The sequence below is a fragment of the Stigmatopora nigra genome, chromosome 16 (assembly GCF_051989575.1).
Source record: "Stigmatopora nigra isolate UIUO_SnigA chromosome 16, RoL_Snig_1.1, whole genome shotgun sequence".
Taxonomy (NCBI): Eukaryota; Metazoa; Chordata; class Actinopteri; order Syngnathiformes; family Syngnathidae; genus Stigmatopora; species Stigmatopora nigra.
In genome coordinates this window covers 8,089,694-8,112,556 of record NC_135523.1, presented here as the reverse complement: position 1 = coordinate 8,112,556, position 22,863 = coordinate 8,089,694, and the positions used below count along the sequence as shown (strand labels likewise).

Genomic DNA, 22,863 nt, shown 5'->3' with positions numbered 1-22,863 from the left:
TGTCACTTTTAATTCACTTGGCCACAAAATGGAAACTGTGCGGCTCAAAACAGCAGATTAGGCTGGAGTGCTTCTGCAGGACATTGACGTCAATGTGCACACATAACCAGCGCTTGGACAACAACGCTGCCTATTTACAGCGTCAGGGTGAGCTGAGATTCAATAAATCACCAAATGAGTGATGGGTTGGAAATAAAAGCTCCAAGACTGATTTAACAAATTGTCTCAAAAGAAAACCCCAGTGGGTGAGGCAATCTGACTAAGAGAATGAATATATTGTGAGCCAATCCAAATGAACTACATGAGTCATTTACTAATTAAATGATGCAACTATTAGGATGTTTTTGAGACTTTATTGAGCCAAGTGAGGGAATAATGCAGCACAGTATTTCAAGGGAACATGTTAATGGTATTGACTATGTGCCTTCTGGGTAAATATACGTGAGTTGATGACCTATTCGTCACACTACCTGCATTAACAGGATGTGAGCGGTTGTCTTGGTGACAAACAAACCAGGGATGTCAAAATCATTGATGTTCTACCAAAAACCAAGGTCATGTCATTTCTTTTTACAAGCATTAAGAACAATGGTTTCCTTTCACTCTTTTTTTTTTCATGACTGAAACTCTCCTGAAAAAGTAAGAGAAATTGTACTAAAAGAGGAATCAATGAAATATTTGTTCCTTACAAACTAGAAATCGTTACAATGACATAGATTCTATTATAACTGAATGCGTTGCAATCGCAGAAATTAAACACGAAAAAAATAAAAATAAAAATTAGAAAAAAATCACTTTACGTTTGACGTATACGAGCATACAGCGGAGGCGAGAGACATGCTCATAAGAACATCATGGGCACCGTCTTTCTGGTCGCAACTTCCTCATGTAAGGTCTCTATGAGCACTGGGCGGAGCGTTGCAATTTTTCAGTGTTTTTTTTTCCCTGGTAGTCAGTGCGGATGGTGTATATACTACTTGTTGGCAAGTAGTCGTGCATTATCCTATTGTGAGGACATTTGTGTGCATTATTTTGGGCATATTTTGAAGGGAATAGAAAAGCAAACAACCCTCAATAGGTTGCATCTGAAAGTCAGGGTAGAGGCGGGGCAAAATAGAGCCAACCCGGGAGAAGGTATCAAAATTTAAAAATTAATTAGAATTAAGTTTAGTGTAAAATTAGATTAATGTATTTTTGAGTGTCTGCATCATAATCCTAGTTTATTTAAATTTGTTTATGTTATGTCACAAGGGATGAGTAGCAAAATATTCTACAATAATAAATCAAATATTTTCAAAACTAGAGTAAATTTTTAACTTATTTGTATTCGAATGCATGTTAGCCAGAAGAACAGTTCTATGTAGTATTATCCATATGTTTTGTTATGGCAAAAGCAACAACAAAATAAGCCCCAAAATGCAAGGCTGCGTCTGGAAAACTCTTCATGATGTACGTCTCATGACCAAATGCAACAAAAAAGACACGAACCACAAAACTACTACATTTTTGTGGACAGTGGGTGCAAATGAAGCCATTCCAGGATGGAGCAAAAGCTACAAAGGGGCCATGGTGTCATGTGTAGTGATGCCACAGCAGTTAAACCTTAGTTGACGAGGTAGAGTCCTGCAATAGGCATGCATAATTTAAAATGTTCCTGTGCGGCATGGATGCACATAGTTAGCGGGCTTTACGGTCAATGTCCTTTGCAGGACCTAGAAACCACCGTTTAGTGTTGACGAGAACCTCCCATCATAAACAACATACAATTGGGGACGAAGATTAAAGTCTCCACCAAGCCGCGTCATCTCTGAAGCTGAAATGTTGTGATCGTTCGCCAAACCGTTGGGTTTGCGGTATTTTAAGCCAGCTAGTTAACATCTCCGAGCTGCCACCATGACAGCTCTTATTGAATGATGGCAGCAGGGATAAGAGTCATCTGTCCTTCTTGGAGCTCCATGAAAATGGAAAGCTAAACCAACCCCAGTGGCAGTATGCAATCAAAATCTTACTTTCATTTAACTTGCGATCAAAGTGAAGAATGTTTTAGCGCATTGCCTGTGTGATTTTGTGGTGATTGACACTCAAGACAAGGTCTTCCCTTCCCAGTGTCCCCATCGTGGATCTTTCTCATCTATTTTCATCCGACCGCATACTGTGACCACGCTGGATTCGCCTCTTTCGCCTGTTTTATTTTTTTCTTTAGTCCTGCCGCCTCCGATTGAACCAGACACACAAGAGCTACTGTTCTCAACCCTCACCCATTTCTAGTCGCCGAAACGGAGGCATCCCAAAATTGCCCCGGGTCGGCCAAAACCATTCTACAAGTGATGTCACTGCAGCATCAATCATAATATTCTGATGAAAGCATAAAACAAGAGACGGAGTGTTCTGTTGGCTTGAAATGTGTAACTCCTCTGCATACTGACCTTAAGGCATAGATGCGTGTGGGAGTTCTTTTCATTACATCTCAAACAAATCATTTGTTTGCCAGTTTCAAATATAAATTCTGACTGTTTCTGTTGCTTAAATGCCACATTTTAATATAACTGCCAGTGTGATTTAAAATAGACACAAGAGTATGCACTAATAAATAAAACACCTATTTATTTATGACTAAAATGACTTTTTCTGTGTCTGTATTCTCACCTTCTTGCTACTGTGACAATGAAATTTCCTGAATATGGGGTGAATAAAGTTATCTAATCTAGTATAATATTTGGTATTCTGACACAATGCATTGCAGCAATACTTAATGTACTAAAATAAACAGGCATCTTTTTGGCATACTACAAACTCAAAATATGACCAATACACAGATATTTAAATGATAAAATGTAATTTGTTATACACATCCCCAAATAAATTCCTCTCCATTTTTAAAAACAAACAATATCACCTTACCATTGGGCTACCATTGGCTGAAAATTGTTGACTGTGGTCTTCTTTCATCTATTTTGTCAATTCTCCTTTGTTTTGTTGAAGAAGAAGAAAACACCTTTAACCTGTGGAATGAATTGCTGGATTAACCACAACTGAATATACTTATCCAATAAGGAACATCTCCCAATGCCCTCTTCATAAAATTATCTCAATTATTCTGTGGAAGAGTGATTTTAAAATCATTAATCATGAAGACTTTATGAGAATGTGGGCAAAACATACAAATCTGATGCAGGAGTAGAGATTTAAATCAAATACACAGTTTTGATCATCTTTCATTTGTGGAAAAATATATATATAATTAGGTTTTGCTGTCTATACAATTTATAACTGAAATTTAGATCATACAGTAAAATGACACTAATGTGGCTGCGGGTGGGCCAGAGAAAAAAAACTAGCAGGAAGGAACTTTGAGCATGGCAAGCAAGGCCGGAATCCCACTGACCGTGAGGTATTTCAGGCGGAGCCACAAAAGTCAAACACTTCCTACAGACAGGAAGCATGAGGGTAAAATGAGACAAACATGGGAGGTCAGCTTGGGTGGTACAAAACATACTTCTAGTCTCCTTTAACCACCACCTCACTGACTTGTTTTATGCCACGTGCAAAAAAATGACCAAGTCTTAATGTGCCGTTGCTGAAAACAAAGGTGGAACATTAAATTCCTATAACATTCCTTAAAGCAAAGAAACTCACTGAATCGTTGAGTCGGGAAATATTATAAACAAAAAAGAAGCTTGCGCACACTGTTAAGTCTACAAGCCACTTCAAGGACCTCGGATGTAGAACTATATTGGGGCTATAGCCACAAAAAAAATAAAAAAGGCTCTGGATTTTTCAGCTTTACTTGCCCTTGAAGGCGTTTTAATGAAGCAGCAATGTCAAATCTTGTTATTTAACTGAGAAAAAAAACAGCTTGCAGCACTTGTTCATGTTTGTATCAGTTTTTATTTACAGTGCACCAAGCAATGGAGGAGGAAAAAAATCATTTCAAATAGTGACCAAAGAGCTGGAACATGAATAATTCAAGAAGTTAAATATCTCCCTGACCACTGTGTTGACAGGCTTAAGACTTGTTGGCAAAGGGAAGTATGAACTCTCTGTGAATCTTGATTCCTAACTGCAAAGCGGGTGGCACTTCAAATGTCCTGGAGGGAAATCAATCATTTGGCCAGCCTTTACAGCAATGCAGCTTTCAAAGCACTCTATCAGCATCTCTGTTACCAAGGCAGCAATGGCTGCATAGACGTTTAGCCACGCATATAAAGCACTTAACCATAACATGATTGAGTGGTGGGTTGTGCAGAGGTCTAAACCGGAGTACCCAAGAAAGAGCCATATAGGCCAAAGGAGAACATGCAACCTCCACACCGGAAGGTCGAAACCCACTCGGACTGTTTAAAGTAAAATGTTCTTATTCCAGGGACATTTATTACAATATAAAATTGAAGTTTGGTTTGAAAAGATCAGATGAAAATATAGAAATATTAACGATATACAGAAGCGAAATATGCAGGATTTAAATTATTATCGAATTTTAGTTCATTTTGGTGTACTAGTACTATGAATTTGACTTGGACAGCCACTACAGGTTATAATTATGCTGTTTCCTGGTACAGTTCGCCCTCTAGTGGTTTTCTTAAGAAAATACAACGTTGAAAAAGATAATATTTCATCAGGAAATGGGCATTTCTGTGCCTTATGGGGATTAAATTTGCAGCCTTCGTCCAGGGGCAGGGATGGTGAACAAGTTAAAAGAGCCAACATCTTAAACTGATAGATGTCAAAGAGCCACAATTTATATCAGCAGCATAAAATAAAAACAATCTGCCAAATTATTTCATAAATAAAATGTTTTATTGTTTTTAATGGGCCCTGATGATTTTTAATATTTCAAGAGACAATACAAATAAGAGAAACATGAAGCAAGGTAAAGAACCTAAGTATATACAAAATATGATAAGAGGCAAAGTGCCGCATTTATTTTGTCTAGTAGCCGAATGCGGCTCGAGAGCCACATGTTCGACACGCCTGGTTCAGGGTAAAGTAAAATAATACATGTCCATGCTTGCAGCGCGTCACCCTCACAGTGGGAGTCCTAGGTTCAAATCCAGGTCGGTCCACCTGTGTGGAGTTTGCATGTTCTCGTCGGGCCTATGTGGGTTTTCTCCAGGTACTCCGGTTTCCTCCCACGTTCCATAAACAAACGTAGAAAGCTGATCAGGCGTTCTAAATTGCCCTGAGGTATGTTTAGGAGTGTGAATGGTTGTTTGTCTCCTTGTGCCCTGCGATTGGCTGGCCACCAATTCAGGGACTCCCCACCTCTGGCACAAAGTCAGCTGGGATATGCTCCAGCACCCCCTGCAACCCAAGTTATGAGAAAGTGGTTCAGAAAATGAGATGTCAATGATTGCCTCCTCTTTCAAGTATTGGGAGATTTGCTGCAACACAACCTAAAAGTGCTATTCCCAGATGTGCTGTTTTTCTGGGCCCTATCTCCTTGTGCGTTGAGGGTGCTTGGTTGACTCTGAATAAGGTTCATCAGCTTGTCCCTCCCCAGGGCAGCCCGCATGGTCTGCTCTACAACAGCCTGAAACCTGTCGTCCATCCTCCTGACTGTGGGTTCGAACGTGTGGCATTGAGTTTTGAGACGCCTGGCGTCCTCCACGAGGCGGTTCCTCTGCTGGCAGGTGCGTTTGCGTTCCAACCACATGGCGTCCCGGGCTTTCTGCGCCTTGGCCAGTGTGTCGGCCGATTCGGATGCTGCCGCTTGGTATTCCTGCCTCTCCCGTATCGCGTTCCTCAGTTCATTGTGCAAACGCAAGTTCTGGACATACACATCCGGGACCTCAAAGATCCGTTTGGTATTCAGAATGCCCTTCTGCATCATCTCCGTCCACTCCGTTTGAAAAGAGTCGAGAGTGGCGGTCATCTTCATTTGACTGAGGAAATTACGTGTAAAATCGTCCGCAGTGACGTGCAGTTCGGAGGCGATGGTGGTCGTGTCGCAACCGGAAGAGCTCTGTGCTTTTCTGTCACTTTTCACCGTCGTTTCTAAATCTTCTTCTCCTTCTGTCAAACTACCCTCTTCTGCATCGTCTTCATCAGGATCACGATTCTCATCTTCTTTCTCGTGGTCATCTGCACGATCTTTATCTTCACCAGCATCGTGATCGTCCCCAACATCAACGGGATCATCACCTTCAACGTTCTCATCTTTGCTATTTTCAACATTTTCACCATCAACTGCATGATCAACGGCATGTTTATCATCGCCATCATCATGGTCTTCTGGGTCCAAAACTTCCTCTTGGTCTTTCTTATCGTCTGTGCTCATAGTTGGAATGAGAGGTGCCTTCTTTTTATGCTTCATCGTGAACAACCAATATATAAATCCGCTAAGAAAATGGGGCGACGTAATTACGTGTCGTGTTTTATGTGTAAATATACAAACCAGGTGACGTGCACGTTATGAACGCGTCACCGATAGTATTTTTCACCACTTGTTGTTATTGTTGTAATGTATGTCTCCATGGAGATAATAGACATCACGTATATACATTAGATATCTAGCCGTGGTGTCGGCCGGGTAAGTATCTATCCGCCATTTTGTGTCGGGATAATTTTCCACCGAAAGCTTTGAAATTGCTGATTTACGAACAGATTGTTTTTCTCGATTGTACTATACTATTATTTTATTAAAATCGCAATAATTCGGCTGAATTTTGAGAAGAAATATCGACAACAAGTCCACGCGAGAATTCAGTGACAAGCCAAACCACGAATTATAGTAACTTAGAATAGCATCTTATATATTTAGGGACATTTAGTACAAAATATCACAATGGTTATTCTTGTTTGTATAAATAAAAAAATAATAAAAAATAATAAATCAAAAACAATAATAATTTTTAAAAACACGAGATTTGCTTACCTCGCGAGTCCAGCAGCAAGCAAACTGTCATGGCGAACTACCGAGAGTCGCCCTTGGCCACACGGCCCAAAACATTGGACCCAAATGAATATTTTAATCTTTCTCCAGAGTATCGAAAGGCCGAGGAAGCCAGGGCGGCACTGCGGGCGAATCTGAAGAGGCAGTATCAAGTCCAACTCAACAACCCGCATCGAAAAGAGCTCATTGTAAGTGCTAAGTTAACAATGTCACCCTTGTAGAGACAGTGGTGCTGGCATGCTAAAATATATTCATAGAAACCTAATTTACGACGATCCGCACGTTAATGTAATGTTTTTCGGACACTCGGCCAAAACGTGCCAGCAACGACGGGTGTACGTATTATCTCCAAATTTCGCTGTTTCGGTTTATTAGTCAGACAAAAAAAATGACACCGCTGATTGGCGGAGCCATAGCGGTGACGACTGGAACATAAATTGCCTTCACCTGGACAGTAGTTATAATGAAGTTTTAAAAATAATATATAAACGCGATGATGGCCGACATCGGGAAGTAAATTGTTTTTTTTCTCATCTGAATATAAAAGCAGTACTGGCTCTTGGGTTCAAATCCGGAGCGGTCCACCAGTGTTTGCATATTCTCCCTGGGCCTGTGTGGGTTTTCTCACAAGTACTCTGGTATCCTCCCACATTCCAAAAATATGCATTTTAGCCTGGTTGGAAACTCTAAATTGCGCCTTGGTGAGCATAAATGGATGTCTGTCTCCTCGATCCCTGCAATTGGCTGGCCATCATTTCAGGTTGTCCCCTCAGATTGGATAGGCTCCAGCACCCTCCGCGACCCTTGTGAGGATAAAGCGCTTCAGAACATGAATATTTTAAGATGCTTGTCACCACTTTTAGGGAGTACTTGCTTTTATTTAACTGTATAATCATGATGACATATTTAAAAAATGAAATTGTGTTTTTGCAATTTATTAAGAAAGATAATTATCACTTATATATGCACGTTGTCTCAAAAACGTTCTTTTATTGTGCAACAGGATGATCCTGCCTTGACGCGCTGGGTGCATGCCCGTGGCAACCCCTACCCACACTTCAGGGCCACCAACAAGACATCTCTGATGGGTGCCGTGTTTGGGGTTTTTCCACTCTTCTTCTTCTATTATGTCTTCAAGACAGATCGGGTATGTACACAAGTATTTTATTATGGTCTTGGTTCCTGTGTGTGTCAATAAATGTTTAGAATTCAATGGCAACATGAGTTTTAATAGTCATTTTGTAATTATTGTAATTCAGTGTTCTAATAATATTCTTTGTTTTAATTAGTGGCAATTTTCCCATTTCACAAAATCTCAACTAGAGTAATACATCCTGGAAATACCCATTCTAAAGTGGTTTGTATGATAATTTTTATCCTATTTAATGGACCACTCAGATGATCTTGTAAAAAGTTGAATAAAATTTAGAAGAATTTAATGAAAGACTCAATAAAATTCAGCATGAATATCAATCTGTATGTGCCCAACCTATATTTTGTCTGTTCCATTACACAGGATAGACGAGAGCAGCGTATTAAAGATGGAACTCTGGTACGCAAGTTCGCTTTGTCATCGTAAACTCAGCTGTATAAAGACCAACCTGTTTATCATTTTGATGTCATTATTAAAGAAATAAACTATACTGTCAAAATCAAATGTGTGGATTTTGTATGTTTATCTTATTCTAAAGAATACACAAGGGCAGTATCAGGCATGAATTAGGTATCCAATAATTGTTTTGTTGTCCCAAATTTCTTACAGGAAATCCGACAATAGATATTTTCAAATGCAATATTTTTGGACCGAATCTTGAGTTAATTAGTGTTTACTGGGCTTCCAATTGGGATTAAAATGGCTCCGCAGGTCCTCCCAACACTGATAGTAACTGTGGTCGAGCTTCTGGCACGTCTCAAGACCCCACTTGGTCACAGCCATACTCAAGGATGACTCGAACATGAATGCCTGCAAGACGCACAATGTCAGATGATTGGTTGTTTTATACAAGGCGGTAATGAAATCTGAGTTTTACCATGGTTCCTTCTGCCACTCTCTCTGGTTTTAGTTCAGCTATGCTGTTCTTCTCAAAACATTCGGCATCAGGACCGTGTGGGGTCATGACACTGTGGAGACTGGCACCTCCTGGTTGGAAACCTTCCTCTTTGGCTTCATAGTGGCCTTTTATCAGCCCCATGAATTCACTCATGCAGTTACCTTGAAACACAAGCAAGTGGTGCTATTGTACAACCAATGTGCAAAAAGTGGCTCAATAAGATTATGATTCACTATACATATATATACATATAAATAGATACAGTGAAGTATTTATATTATATACACATACATATATTTATATATATATACACATACATACATCTATATAGACACATATATCTATATATACACACATACATACATCTATATAGACACATCTATATATACACATGCATACATATATCTATATATACACATACATATATCTATATAGACACATACATACATATATCTATATATCTATATACACACACACATGCATATATCTATATATACATATATATATATATATATATATATATATATATCTATATATACATATATATATATATATATATATATATATATATATATATATATATATATATATATATATATATATATATATATATATATATATATATATATATATATATATATATATATATATATATATATATATATATATATATATATATATCTATATATACATATATATATATATATATATATATATATATATATATATATATATATATATATATATATATATATATATATATATATATATATATATATATATATATATATATATATATATATATATATATATATATATATATATATATATATATATATATATATATATATATATATATATATATATATATATATATATATATATATATATATCTATATATATCTATATATATCTATATATATCTATATATATCTATATATATCTATATATATCTATATATATCTATATATATCTATATATATCTATATATATCTATATATATCTATATATATATATATATCTATATATCTATATATCTATATATATATATATATATATATATATATATATATATATATATATATATATATATATATATATATATATATATATATATATATATATATATATATATATATATATATATATATATATATATATATATATATATATATATATATATATATATATATATATATATATATATATATATATATATATATATATATATATATATATATATATATATATATATATATATATATATATATATATATATATATACACACATGCATATATATAAATATACATATATACACATATAATATACATGTAGAAAGATAGAGTATGGGGCCTGGGGAGAACATGCAAACTCCACACAGGTGGACTGACCTGGATTTGAACCCAGGACCCCAAGGCTCTGAGGCCGACACGCTAACCACTCGCACTACCGGGCTGCCGGTGGCATTGTGGTGATAGAGATATTGTTCAGATTTCAGTAATGCTAATTACTATCTCGTCTCATATTTTGTCATTATAAATGTTAAGCCTTACGGTGATAATAAGGTGGACGCAAGGTGTGGTCAGCCACGCCCCAGCGCGGGGGGAAGATGACAAAGTCAGCAATGGCCACGCCAGGTTTGGTGGATTTGGCTGTCAACACAGTAAAGATGGACGGATCCTACACCGTATAAGGATGAGAAATTGAACTCATGAGAAGACGCTAGTAAAGATTAGAATTATTTAAAAACGTAGACATAAATTAAACTCACTGCATGGTCAAAGGCCACACAGTTAATGACCATGAAGTTGGCGAGGTTGTACTTGTACGGTGTGTAGTTACCATGCCAGGCGACCACGTTAAAGGGGGAGAAATCCTATTGAAACATAGAAAAAAAATACCAATTCAACCAATAACAAAGTAGACAACTAACAAAAATAGGAATTGAGCTTTTCACAGACAGAACGAACAATGAATGATGTCATTGTACTCTGGAATGATCATAATGAAAAGGTTTTGTTAAATAAGGTGGGCTTGGGCATCTTTTCAATTTCGCTAGTTCTTTGTGAGACAAGTTTTCAGGTATTACTCGGTAATTGGCATCAAAATCAAACTTTCACAAACTTTCATCATTTTGACACTCACTGCAGTGCAGTTAAGGGGTTGATGAATAGGGGTGGATTGGGGGGGGGGGCTGAAGTATTTCAGTAACAGTTGGTGCAGAGCTCTTTCTTTATCTTGATTGTTAAAAAAAAGAGCAATTTTGTGACGTTCCTCTGTTCTGATAATGTGACTGCGAAAAAAAAAAAGAAATAAAGCGCCTGCTCCAAAATCAATATAGTTCATTTCAACTCAAGCTGTCTTCTTAGTGACCTTGACACTCTTTACACACACATTACCTTGTATGCTTCCACATACTGAAAATAAGCCATTGCACATAGTTCATTACATAACGTAGATCAACTAAATAAACATACACGTGGACTATGCTACTGCACTCAAGAATTTCTGGTCAACCGGGTGCAGAATTATTCTTTCGGTGTTTTTTCTCGATTCGATTAAAATGAAAAGTGGAAGTGAATTGCATGCGCACACAAGAAAGAAAACAAACATATTGGCCCAGTCAAGCAAATAATAAGTTAATTTGAGCAATTTTGGTGCCCGACGGGGGGGGCAAAACAACAGGAAAAAAATGCACTTGGATGAGACCTCCCTTCCCGCACCTCCCAACCCATTTTCTTTCCTCCCGTCTCGGCTCACGCGGCAGGCTTCGAGAAACAGAAGTTGCCACCTTTAACTCTTTGGGAGGAAAAAACGGCAAAAAAACTTAAAATATTTAGCCTGAGTGATGTTCCCTATAGTTACTATCCATCTCTCTATCATAAATTCCAAGTAAAACCAATTATACGCCTAATAACATATTCAAAGGAGATTGTTCGTGTATGGGAGTGAATTCTCGGACTGAAATATGTTGAAATTATCGCTTAACTAGAATTGTTTTTCTCTTGGCTACTCATGAACGCTTTAACTAATTATGAGTGATTAAGATGGATAATTGAGGTGGAAACATTTTGAAATTAAATCGTCGGGGATGGTAAATCAATCAGTGGCGGCAAATGCACCACACGCCTTCCTTGGACAGTTTCCTCGCTGTTAGTCATTGTCGCGCTTCACTGGTGTTTACTGAAGCGAATACAAACCACAAATGTGGTAATAGGGCAGATATTCCTTACGCGTCACCTCAGACACTTTTGAAGTACAAGGACACACAAAAAGCACACAAAACACCTGTTGGCAAGCGAAGAGTCTCCCTTGGTACTTATTGATGACGGTGTAACCCGTGGACACTTGGCGATCTTCGTACCATGCCACTGGACACAAGAAGTCTCTTGGGTTGGCCAGACCGTTAGCACCTGCAAAAACGCCCACAATTACATATATTTCCCATATTTTGATTGTTTTAGAGCTTTATTGCAACTATTTGTAATTGTGATAGTGTACAAATTACACACTCACCTATGGGCCCCAGATCAGGAAGTTCAAAATGGGCTCCATAGACTTCCAAGATATAACCTCTGGTTTCCCCAAACACGTCCACGCTGAACCGCATCCCTTGCTAGAAAAAAACAGATTAAATTGGGGAGAGTAGTCAAATTATATGTTATGAGTGATTATTACATTACAAAGGTAGTTAGAGACTTTTTGCATGGCTACGCACTCGTAACATAACATAAACTTGGATTACGATGTGGACACACTCAAAAATAAGTTAATCTAACATTACACTAAACTTAATTTCAATTTTGTTTTACATTTTGATACCTTTCTTCTCACCGATTGGCTCTATTTGCCCCGCCTCCACCCTGACTTTCAGATGCAACCTATAAAGGGTTGTTTGCTTTTGTATTCCCTTTAAAATATTTCCAAAATGATGCACACAAACGTCCTCACCATAGGATAACGCACGACAACTTGCCAACGAGAAATAGTACATACGCCATTCGCACCGACTAACGAGAAAAAAAACACTGAAAAAAATGCAACGCTCCGCCCAGCACTCATAGAGACAGTACACGTATGCTCCTATTTCAAAATTTGTCTTGTATCTCAAGATAAATATCTGCCCGAAATTTTATTTGTATCTCAAATTGCTCTTGTATGTCGGGGCACTCATATGTCAAGGTCCCACTGTAAATACTTCATATCAACAACAGTTTTAGCTATTTTTTAAATGTTCCAATTTTGTCCTATTGAGTATTACAGTGGACTGCAGACAGAAACAAGAAAAACATACCTGAATGACACATATCTCGTTGGGCTTGACCATCATCTTGCCAAACTCTGAAGTGATCAAGAGCTCACCTTGCTGTGGCACTAAAGAGGCAAACAGTAGACGGAAGAGTAAAAATATAGAGGGATAAAATGCACTCAGAATGTGACCAGTGAGTTTTTCTTGTGCCGGATAATGGTGTAAACATCACTTTTTATTTTGCTCACCGATCAAAAAGTCTCCATCAGAGTTATTGAAGCATCTGAATCACAGGAAAAGAGAAACAATATTATCTTCTGTTTTTCCAATTAATATTAAGCTTTTAGGCTGTACAGTTAAATGTATTCCATAAATGGCAGGTCAAATTAATCTATACAACAGATAGTATTCTAACAAGCAAATGTATTTCATGAGTAAATCAAAACAATGATATATATATATATATATATATATATATATATATATATATATATATATATATATATATATATATATATATATATATATATATATATATATATATATATATATATATATATATATATATATATATATATATATATATATATATATATATATGTATATATATATATAAATAAATTTAATGCATTATTTCTGTCATTACAGAAAAGAAGATATGATGGCTTGTATCTCAATAATAAACTTTAAATGCCCATAAGTATATTCTTACTTGTTAAGCATTGACGTGTTGCAGGTGTACACATGGATACCTATACCGTTGCGGGATTTAGCATCCCCACCACCACAGATGGTGTGCAGACCCTGCAAAAATCCACATATGACAATCACGCTAAAAGATTTGATTTTAAAATATACCATTAAAAATGAGAAAGAGATGAACTCACAGCCACAAAGTCAACTATCTTCTCTGTAGATTTTGGGATTGAAAATGGCCGCCATCGCAACTGCAAGAGGACAACAAAGCACGAAATTTATCACAACACATCCATATTCAAAATGTCCAAAGAATAACATTTTTAAATTTGATCTTGACATTTTCATATTATTATTGGTTTATGCATTATTATTTCTTATTTATATTATATTTGTTGAATTAAGGCCCGTTGGTTGAGTGGTTAGTGCATCGCCCTCACAGTTCTGGGGATAAGGGTTCCATAGTAGTTGGCTGCAATCATTTTGAGGATAAACAGTACGGAAAATGAATGAATGAATTGAATTTTGATGCTCGTCCCAAACAAATTAACAGACCACTGTGGACCACATAGGTTACCTGGTTGGGATTGGGCTCCACTTCATCCCACTTGTCTGTCAAATTCCCACAGGGTTCAGAGATAAATGGTTTATGCTTGACGGACGGAAGAATGCGATAAAGCCAACTGTAAACAAGCACTATTATCAAAGATGAATCCTTAATTGGACAAATGGGAAGTGGAAATACCTCCTCTTATTGGCTGGTCGCGGGCAGGTGAAGGCGGAGCCGGAGAGTTGTTCAGCATAGAGGCCGTACGGACACACCTGAGGGTTGTTCTTTCAACACAAAAAAAGAGGATTTAAAAAGCTAAATTCCATTTTGCATGTTAACAAAACATCAACAAATCCTACCTGTCCTTCAGGTAAAGAACCAGGACATCGAGGGTCTTCTGAGGAGAATTCATTCCCAAACCCACACAAATACTGCAAAACAGACAAGCAAGACACACACTCATCATGCAGTTTCATTGTAATGCCGAATAAATGTGTTCACGCTGGTTATAATTAAATTTGAAGGCTCGCCATTAAGTGTTTTTCTTAATTGATGTTACATTGATTCATATTAGATTTGTGATAAAACAAAGCGCAGTTATCCATTCCTAGAAAGAGGCTAATTGAAGCGCTATCTACCAGTATACACTTTTTATAGATGTTTCATGTGATGTTTTTTTAAAGAGACAACTTATGCAGCTGTCTTTGACCACTGGTATGTATAAAAATCTTGCTTAGTCATAGTTAGTGGGCATATTTTTCCATGTTTCTGTCGCGTCATGTTTTGTGTTATAACAATTTCAGTTTACCGTATTCGTCAGCAAAGCAAATAATTCCAAGGTATCAATGACAATTAATAATATATCTGAATTTACATTGTACATATAGCTCAAGTTGTCAGATAAAGACAGGACAATACATAGAGGAAACTGCAGTCTAAACTGAAAGAGGCTAAATCTATATATAATATTTTGAAGGTAATGTTTTTTTGTAGGTTTACGGCAGGGAAATTACTTTAGTTTGGCACTTCAAGTTAAAGTTTAACATCCCCAGGTCACATCTGGGCAGCTGCTGAATGCTGCATCCTGATTGGTCAGGAGCAACACCGCCCGTCTCTCAGACTCTGGATATTCTTGCATTTTTGTTGTACATTTAACTTGATTAGACAGTGAGGCAAAAAAATGGCAACTGAAGTGGTACAATTATTTCTCCATTTTTGCAAATTCTCTAAATGCCAGGGAGTTTTTGTACATATTATATAAAAGGCATTCAAATAACTTGGCAAAGTCACTTCTCTAAAAAGAAAAAGAAACATGTTTTTGAATGCAATAAATATTGTCTTACCTTGAGACCAGCCATTCTGGTGTCTTTCCTCAAATGTTACACAAGGTATAAATGAATAACTCAATTTGCATTCTCCTGGAGCAAACTCCGCTGCCTGCTCGTAGTGCTCGGACGAGGGGGCTGGATTTATTCTCTTAGTCAATATGGCTTCAATTAGACCCCTACACAGAATGTATGACGCAATGAAAAAGGGACTTGGAAATATTGAATTGAATTGAATGTTTTTTTGTATTATGAGATGTCAAGCTTCACCACAAAGTGCACAAATATCAACAACAAACAAACGGACAGATAAATAATCAATAAATAATCAATAAATGATAAATTAATGAATAAGTCATAAACACAATAGATGAGTAAGTAGTCAACATGAATAAGTGGTCACAAAAGTATATAATTGAACTTTCCTTGAATTTCTTATTTGTCTTGGCTGTTATGGTCCTTTTAGCGCTGGCCAGACAGCATCAGGTTGAAGAGGTGAATGTGTATTGTCTTTTATGATACTATTTGCCCTTCTGAGGCACCGGGATTTGTAGATGGTGGGCAGGGGAGGTAGGGGAATACTGCCATGACAAATAACACATGAGAATTTATCAATAAAGCGGTTAAAATTGCCCAAGCACTTTTAGCAGAATGCAACTGTGACGGCTGTGAGTTGGAAAACAATTGATCATGTAATTTACATGCTTTTTTAAAGGCCCTAATTGTAGGATATCTTAATGAGGGTAAACATGTGGCTTCAATAAAAATGGAAGCCAACAATAATGTTAACTACACTCAATAGGAATAAAAACCTAACATTTTTTTCGGATGAGCAGATGGACTTAATATAGTATTGAATTTTAACCATTTTAATCCAAGTTAACATTTATTAAATTTTGTAACATTTTCAGAACATTTGCATAAAATGGGAAAACTCCTTTATATCAAGTGGGAAACCAATAACAGGCTGTCTGTCCTCAAATGAGGAAAGTGTGTTAAAAATGTTAGTGATTAGGTTTGTATTGAACTAAGTGAATACTACATACACCTGATATTCTTCATAAACAGATAATACTGCTTAATTTCCAGCCTACTGTAAATAATATACAACTCTCTTCAAAATACTCCTAACAATAGCACATTTGTGCAATATTAAGTATTACATTTAAAATAATATCTCTCAAAGTATGAGTCCAAATCACTTTTAGATTGGATCTTATTAAACTGTGCAAGTGTACCTAAGATTGTTGGCCAGAGATAAGAGCACACCAAGGACAACTGATTTGTGCTAAACAACAACATGCAGGGCTGGAAAAAGGTTATGCATAAGGCCATTTTTTTCTATTTATCTTTAAAATAGATGGTGGAAGCAGGGTCTACCCCAGGAGCACGTATCAAACTGAATCAATTTCGTCTTTTCCATTCATGCCTGGCTTGTCTATTTGTTTCTTTTTGCAAGTGTTGTTCGGAAGGGCAAATGAAGGCAATTCTCCTAGCGAGGCACAAATAAACTCGCCGTGGCAGAAGTAACGCTTCCCTTGGCGAGGCATGCAGTCAGGCCCGGGGCTCCCCGCTGGCAGGCAGTTAAGGTGCTATGCGAGGCGAGAAAGCCCAAATGGCGGCCAAATATCCTATCCCCATTCCCGGAAATTGATCTGCAGCTTGCACGGCGAAAGAAAATAGGCGATTTTAATTTCATCTCTGACTCTTATGATAGAAATCTCCAGTATTTGTGTGCAATTTGAATGGTTCCCATGTCTCTAAAGAGAGACAACGAAAACTGTTGAGAAATAGACCTCTATCTATGTATGCATTAATGGCCCAAAAATGCTTTGTCGTGAGATGCCTGCTGAACTGAAAGGCTCAACGGTAAATAATACACTTGCCTGCCGCAGTGTCTCAATATGCAGAAACAAGCAAAAACATGCACATAATTTCACCTTGACTCCTATATACAAAACTTTGTCAAAGTCTTATGCCAACAAAAAGCTTTGTTGTGTTAATTGCGTTTGTCACTGTGATATTAGGATAATAAAACTGGAAATTGGAGTTTTTTCATAGAAAGGTAGTTGCAATGTCTGCCACTCTCTTGTTCCATGTAATCTTAGGACATATTGGATTGGATTGGTCAAGAATATACAGTGTCACTCTTCCAAGCTTATCCGCACAGTACCTCAGTAGTCTGGAGCTGAAGACAACAGTAGCAGAGTAGAAGCCCTCGACTCCGTTTCCGGCCTGGTAAGCGCCGACAGCTCTTCCATCTTATCCCATGATGGAATGGTTGGTCTGAAGTGTTGTTTTTTTTTTCTCCCAGCACTTTTGTCCAGCTCTGGAAATTAGGAAAGTCTATAGTTAGCAATTTTTTTTTTTTTTGCATGTAGGAACATATTGTATATGACAAAACGGTCTGGGTGGGATAAGATTGTAAAATATTTACTGGTTACATTATTTTTGCATCTGAGCGGCATAGGATCAGCACCGGCAACAAATTCTGAAAAAAAATGGAATCTGGCCGGACGTGAAAAAAATCAACATTGGAAAATCCTTTTTTTTTTTTCCTTAAACATTTTTAAGCCTATTCCGAAATGACCTACTAAAGTCAAGCTGTTCCACAATATAGATCCAGAAGTTTTCCTGTTAGGAAATCTAACATCAATGTTTTTTTTTTTAAAAGACATATCTCATATTTTTCTGATTCATTACAAAAAACATTACATTTGAACATGACCTTGTAGACCTTTGTGTCTATAGCTAATCCATCCATACCAAACCTAAATCACTCTTCATCGACGTTGGCCTCATCTCGTGTCATGTTATTTACCGTGAATTCTTGATCCAACACAGAATAGCATAGATAATTGTAATTGCAGTAGGGTTACTCACTGCTTGCAGTTGAAATGTTCAATTAGCCCTGACGCAAGACACCCATTGCCTACTTCCGTACCCAAATTTGACAGCTCCATTTAACACTGATTAGATTTGCAAGGACAAGCGCACCCTCTCAGTGTCTACACGCCACTCTCGGTGAGTATCTTTTGAATCCTATCGATGGTCTAATGTTATGCAAATGATTTAATATGAAGATAAAAGAGTATTGCGCGGCGTGGCGCTCTCTTGGTTCAAAAGCCTTGTGTTTCCAGGACGATAGTCCTAACAAGAAGGACGCTATTTGGGGGTCATTAAACAATGACCTCCCCGACACAGCTCCCACTGCCATGCGCCGCCTGCCTTGCGTCGGCCATTAAAACGACTTACACCCACATCGCGATGTGCACGGCAAATGCCTTTTAGTGCCAGCTCCCTGTTTCTTACACATCACAGTGTCACAGAATAGAAAATTACACTCTCCTCCCACAGAGAAAATTGCTTTGGAATTGCTTGGTTATAAAGATGTGCCTTAAAGAGAGAGGGGTGCTCACAATAAAAAACACACAATTACCGAAGCACTCAAAGGAGTTTTTTTTTTAAGTTAATCAAAGGATTTAGCGATTATTGATGTCAGTCATGTTGTATTTGTGGTTTCTGATTAGAAATAGCTCTAGTTTCATTTCATTTTATATGTATTTTTTGAAGTCACAATAGTGAATAGCATTTAGGTTGTAAGCCGTTACTTGGAAAGTCAAATGATACATAGTTTTTTTCATTAATTAAAAACAAATAGAAACTGTTGAAAGGGAGAGGAACAAGTGGGAAATGGAAAAGACATGTAAAATAATTTAAATCCCTACTCTAGAATGACCCAATTACACATTGTCTGTGCACTTGTGATTTAGCCAGAAATAGGTTAAGTCATTTTTACTATTTTTTTTGTTTTACATACCTAAAACATGATATAATTCATCCAGGTTATATACAATGTGCTTTACAACAATATATAACGAAAGTCATCATTTTTTACATATATTCATGGATACAATTTTGACGGATGTGATTAATTGTGTTTGCATATTCTTCCGAGGCTTGTGTGGGTTTTCTCCAGGTACAGGACCACTCTAAATTACCCTTAGATATATGAGTGTGCGCATGAATGGTTTTCGGTCTCCTTGTGCTCTGCGATTGGCTGGCCACCAATTCAGGGTATTTCCTGCCTGGTTCTCGTAGTTGGCTAGCATAGGCTCCAGCACCCCCCTGTGACCTTTGTTTAAAAAAATGAATGGATGAATGAATGACGAATATATACCACATGCATACACGTGAACAGGAATCCCAATGAATGAATAATATCATCTATTTTACTTCGGTTCAATTTCAGCTTGCGGAAGATGAATGAATAAAACTGGTCACTAAGCTAATATGTAATTTTTGTGTATGTAAATTTCTTATTTTAAAGAAAAGAGAAAACTGACATATTAAGTTTTAAACAAATTTTTCACTAAAACAACAAAATCTGGGGAAAAATTACTTTTCAATGAATATTTGTTTCTATTTTTAACTTTTAAAATGAAAATAAATGATTTTTGTGGTATTTATTTTAAGATCTACAAAGAAGTCGCATGTTTTGTCAGGTTTTTAATCCTCGTCCGCAAGAAAAACGCAACGACATCAAAAATCATTGATTTATATAGTATTTTCTAATTTTAAACCCCCATATAAATACAACAATGCTACCAGTTTTACATTTATCACGAAACAATATGTCTTCACCCCATATTTTGCCTTGCAGGGCCACCTAAAAATGATGTGGAAAACCCCTCATCTGTCCCCGAAGCCTTACATTTTCCACCTATTTCCTTTGCTATAGACTTAATAGAACATTTCCATAGGTTTTCCCTTGAAGTGAACAATTTCCATACAAGTAGAAAGTGTTTGCAAGCAAACAAAAACACTTGTTTTGTCCCTGCTCCCCTTCTACAACATGTACGTCAATCATGTGGAGTCTTCCCGCTGTTAGCGTGCACATGAAGCAACACACGTTGGTCCCCAGTACTTTCATTAGATCATATGCGGCCTCAACTTTGGGGGTGTAGCTCAACAACCTCTCAGACCAATTTGAACTAGTGGGGGTGGCTCTTCGTTCCTGGCCTACACGTCTTAGGATCCACAGCGGGGGGGCGTCACAGCTCCGCCATCTATATTGGATTTGGGTCTTTCCCATCGACAGGGCTACACACCCCACAGAGAGGAAGTGCCTTAAAACAATATGTTGTCACGATACATGCACAACTACACACGCAGTCAATCTTCTAGTCGCACTCCCTCACAGCAAGGAGGTTCTAACGACATACTTTGCGTCCCAGCAGGATTACACCTAGGTCAAGGTATATAGACATTTGCAGAGAGGATATTTTCAGGCTTTCAGGGGAATGTAGACGCAACATTGTTTTTATTCACATGGATGATATCTAGTTTAGGACCAATGTGTAAAATCCATTTTTGATCACATTAAAACGTGTAAGAAAAAAAGAGCATTTACATAAAACTCAGACAAGGTCAGGCTCTTAATTTAGTCTAATCAACAGACATTTGCATGGTGCTGTTCGCTCAAGGTATTGCCGCTAAGTGAATAAAAGGACTTCTTCACACTCAAGAGGAAGAAAGGGGGGGCACTCTGGTTTTGATAAGCTGGCATCATAACTGATTTGCATATATTACTTTGATTATCTCATTACTCGGATGATTCCCGACAAGTTTTTTTTTTTTTTTTTTTTTTTTTAACACCGGCGCAATTGAATTAAAATGAAGGGGCGCAATCAATAAAAGGGCAACACAACTGTGAAAACACAAAAGCGGCCCTAGGTTTGGACGGTCAATCGGCGATGATAATGATATATACGACCTCTTCATTTCAGAAGCAAGTGACTGGATTCATGTGATCATGAGAGTAATCAGAGGAGACAAACGCAAGCGTGAAATCGTCTCTTTCTTTCGGCTCACCTTTTAACCGGTCATGAATACAAGCAGGCATCTTACGTGCGCCCCAAGGATAATGGCGCTTGCGTCTTTCCTATAATTTAATCCATCTGTGGAATGATGAGGTCATGCGTGAAGACACCATTTTGTAGTAGTTGGGCCACAACAGGCTTTAATGGTGTCATTACTCCCTTGCCCACATACTCAGAAATGTTGGTGTGCAACCTTAATGAAAGAAAAGAACATAACTCAAATAAAAACAAAAACATTGAATAATATTTTTGGGAAAATAAAGCAAAATTTGGCATTGTTTGTATTTGAGTTTTCACTGAATAATTAGCAAAAATAACGTAGATCAGGACCGAACAAAAACGTCGAAAAAGATTGAAAATATTTTGAGCATTGGAATACATTCAAGCAAGATGTATACTCTAATTCATATCCGTGTTTCTTAAAGAAAAAGACAATACTACCTTACCTACTTACTGGTCTAGTGGAAGGAATCTGATTTAATAGATTGAAAAAAAACAAAAAAAATCATTTGACAAATGTATAATAGTGGAGAAAAATGTCAACAAAAGGCAGCAAGTGGCCACCTGACATTTTCTCATTGCCAATCTTTTTTTAGTCAATCAAAGGTGAGATTACTAAATTATTATGTCATTAATACCCATTAACACATGCAATTGTGCTCGATGGACATCACATAATAGCTGAGCCTATAAACTGTCTTTTTTTAAACATTATTTTGAACATTGGCAGAGATCTATAAAATTAACAATCTCCATACGTAAATATTTTGAGCAACTGTCTTTAATGTTATTTATTGTAGTTATCCTGCGCTATAAATTTGAGATTTTTCCCTGATTAAAAACAGTCCGAGTGGTTTTGTCACCAATTCTCTTATGTTTGAAAAAACATTCACTCTCTTGTGTGCTAATGGGAGAAGCTATAATGCTCAATGGTACACATTTCTGCCATTTTTCAAGAGGGTTAGCGATTCTAAAAAATACACCAAAAAAGGATTGTCCTATGATGATTATACATCAAATTTTGATGACAAATTAAACCAGTCTGGTAATATAAGCGATGACGAAAAACCGAGAACAACATTCAAGGAAATTAAAGGTGAACATCAAGGTCAATGTATATCAGTGATAGATGGCACATGTGTTATGGACTTTAAATGTATTTTCTTTGTCATCTTTTCTCACAGACGCCATTTTACCCTGTGACGTCCCATTTTAAG

General features: G+C 37.0%; 4 protein-coding genes across 4 annotated transcripts in view; 1 reads left to right on the top strand and 3 right to left on the bottom strand.

Moving 5' to 3' along the window:
• Positions 1-7,225, bottom strand: part of myripb (myosin VIIA and Rab interacting protein b) — a 91,361-nt gene extending 84,136 nt beyond the window's left edge. The window contains exons 1-2 of the mRNA XM_077735864.1: positions 6,875-7,225; positions 2,902-3,002 (exon numbers count right to left, since the gene is read on the bottom strand). The gene's annotated coding sequence lies outside the window, so the exon portion shown is untranslated. The remainder of the gene's footprint in view (positions 1-2,901; positions 3,003-6,874) is intronic.
• LOC144209509 (sperm-associated antigen 16 protein-like) lies at positions 4,889-6,547 on the bottom strand. The gene has a single exon (XM_077735867.1). It carries the CDS (start codon positions 6,311-6,313, stop codon positions 5,363-5,365), a length of 951 nt encoding a protein of 316 aa, XP_077591993.1. The 5' UTR covers positions 6,314-6,547; the 3' UTR covers positions 4,889-5,362.
• On the top strand, positions 6,865-8,549 carry ndufb4 (NADH:ubiquinone oxidoreductase subunit B4). Its single transcript, XM_077735868.1, has 3 exons — positions 6,865-7,080; positions 7,896-8,039; positions 8,409-8,549. The coding sequence occupies exons 1-3, from the start codon at positions 6,904-6,906 to the stop codon at positions 8,469-8,471; spliced, it is 384 nt and encodes a 127-aa protein (XP_077591994.1). The 5' UTR covers positions 6,865-6,903; the 3' UTR covers positions 8,472-8,549.
• On the bottom strand, positions 8,483-15,906 carry hgd (homogentisate 1,2-dioxygenase). Its single transcript, XM_077735866.1, has 14 exons — positions 15,783-15,906; positions 14,799-14,870; positions 14,635-14,723; positions 14,467-14,572; positions 14,081-14,140; positions 13,906-13,997; positions 13,442-13,476; positions 13,239-13,318; positions 12,461-12,560; positions 12,233-12,357; positions 10,716-10,820; positions 10,498-10,624; positions 8,923-9,104; positions 8,483-8,855 (listed from the first exon to the last, which is right to left on the bottom strand). Exons 1-14 carry the CDS (start codon positions 15,795-15,797, stop codon positions 8,712-8,714), a joined length of 1,332 nt encoding a protein of 443 aa, XP_077591992.1. The 5' UTR covers positions 15,798-15,906; the 3' UTR covers positions 8,483-8,711.
• Positions 15,907-22,863: the final 6,957 nt, after the last annotated feature.

Bases quoted from the DNA above. Each gene is read 5' to 3' on its own strand.
- ndufb4 (XM_077735868.1), top strand. From the start codon at position 6,904: ATGGCGAACTACCGAGAGTCGCCCTTGGCCACACGGCCCAAAACATTG. The intron at 7,081-7,895 runs GTAAGTGCTAAG...ATTGTGCAACAG, and splicing joins CGCATCGAAAAGAGCTCATT to GATGATCCTGCCTTGACGCG. The intron at 8,040-8,408 runs GTATGTACACAA...TCCATTACACAG, and splicing joins ATGTCTTCAAGACAGATCGG to GATAGACGAGAGCAGCGTAT.
- hgd (XM_077735866.1), bottom strand. The intron at 13,477-13,905 runs GTAAGAATATAC...CCTGTGATTCAG, and splicing joins AACACGTCAATGCTTAACAA to ATGCTTCAATAACTCTGATG. The intron at 10,625-10,715 runs GTGAGTTTAATT...TATACGGTGTAG, and splicing joins GTGTGGCCTTTGACCATGCA to GATCCGTCCATCTTTACTGT.
- LOC144209509 (XM_077735867.1), bottom strand. From the start codon at position 6,313: ATGAAGCATAAAAAGAAGGCACCTCTCATTCCAACTATGAGCACAGAC.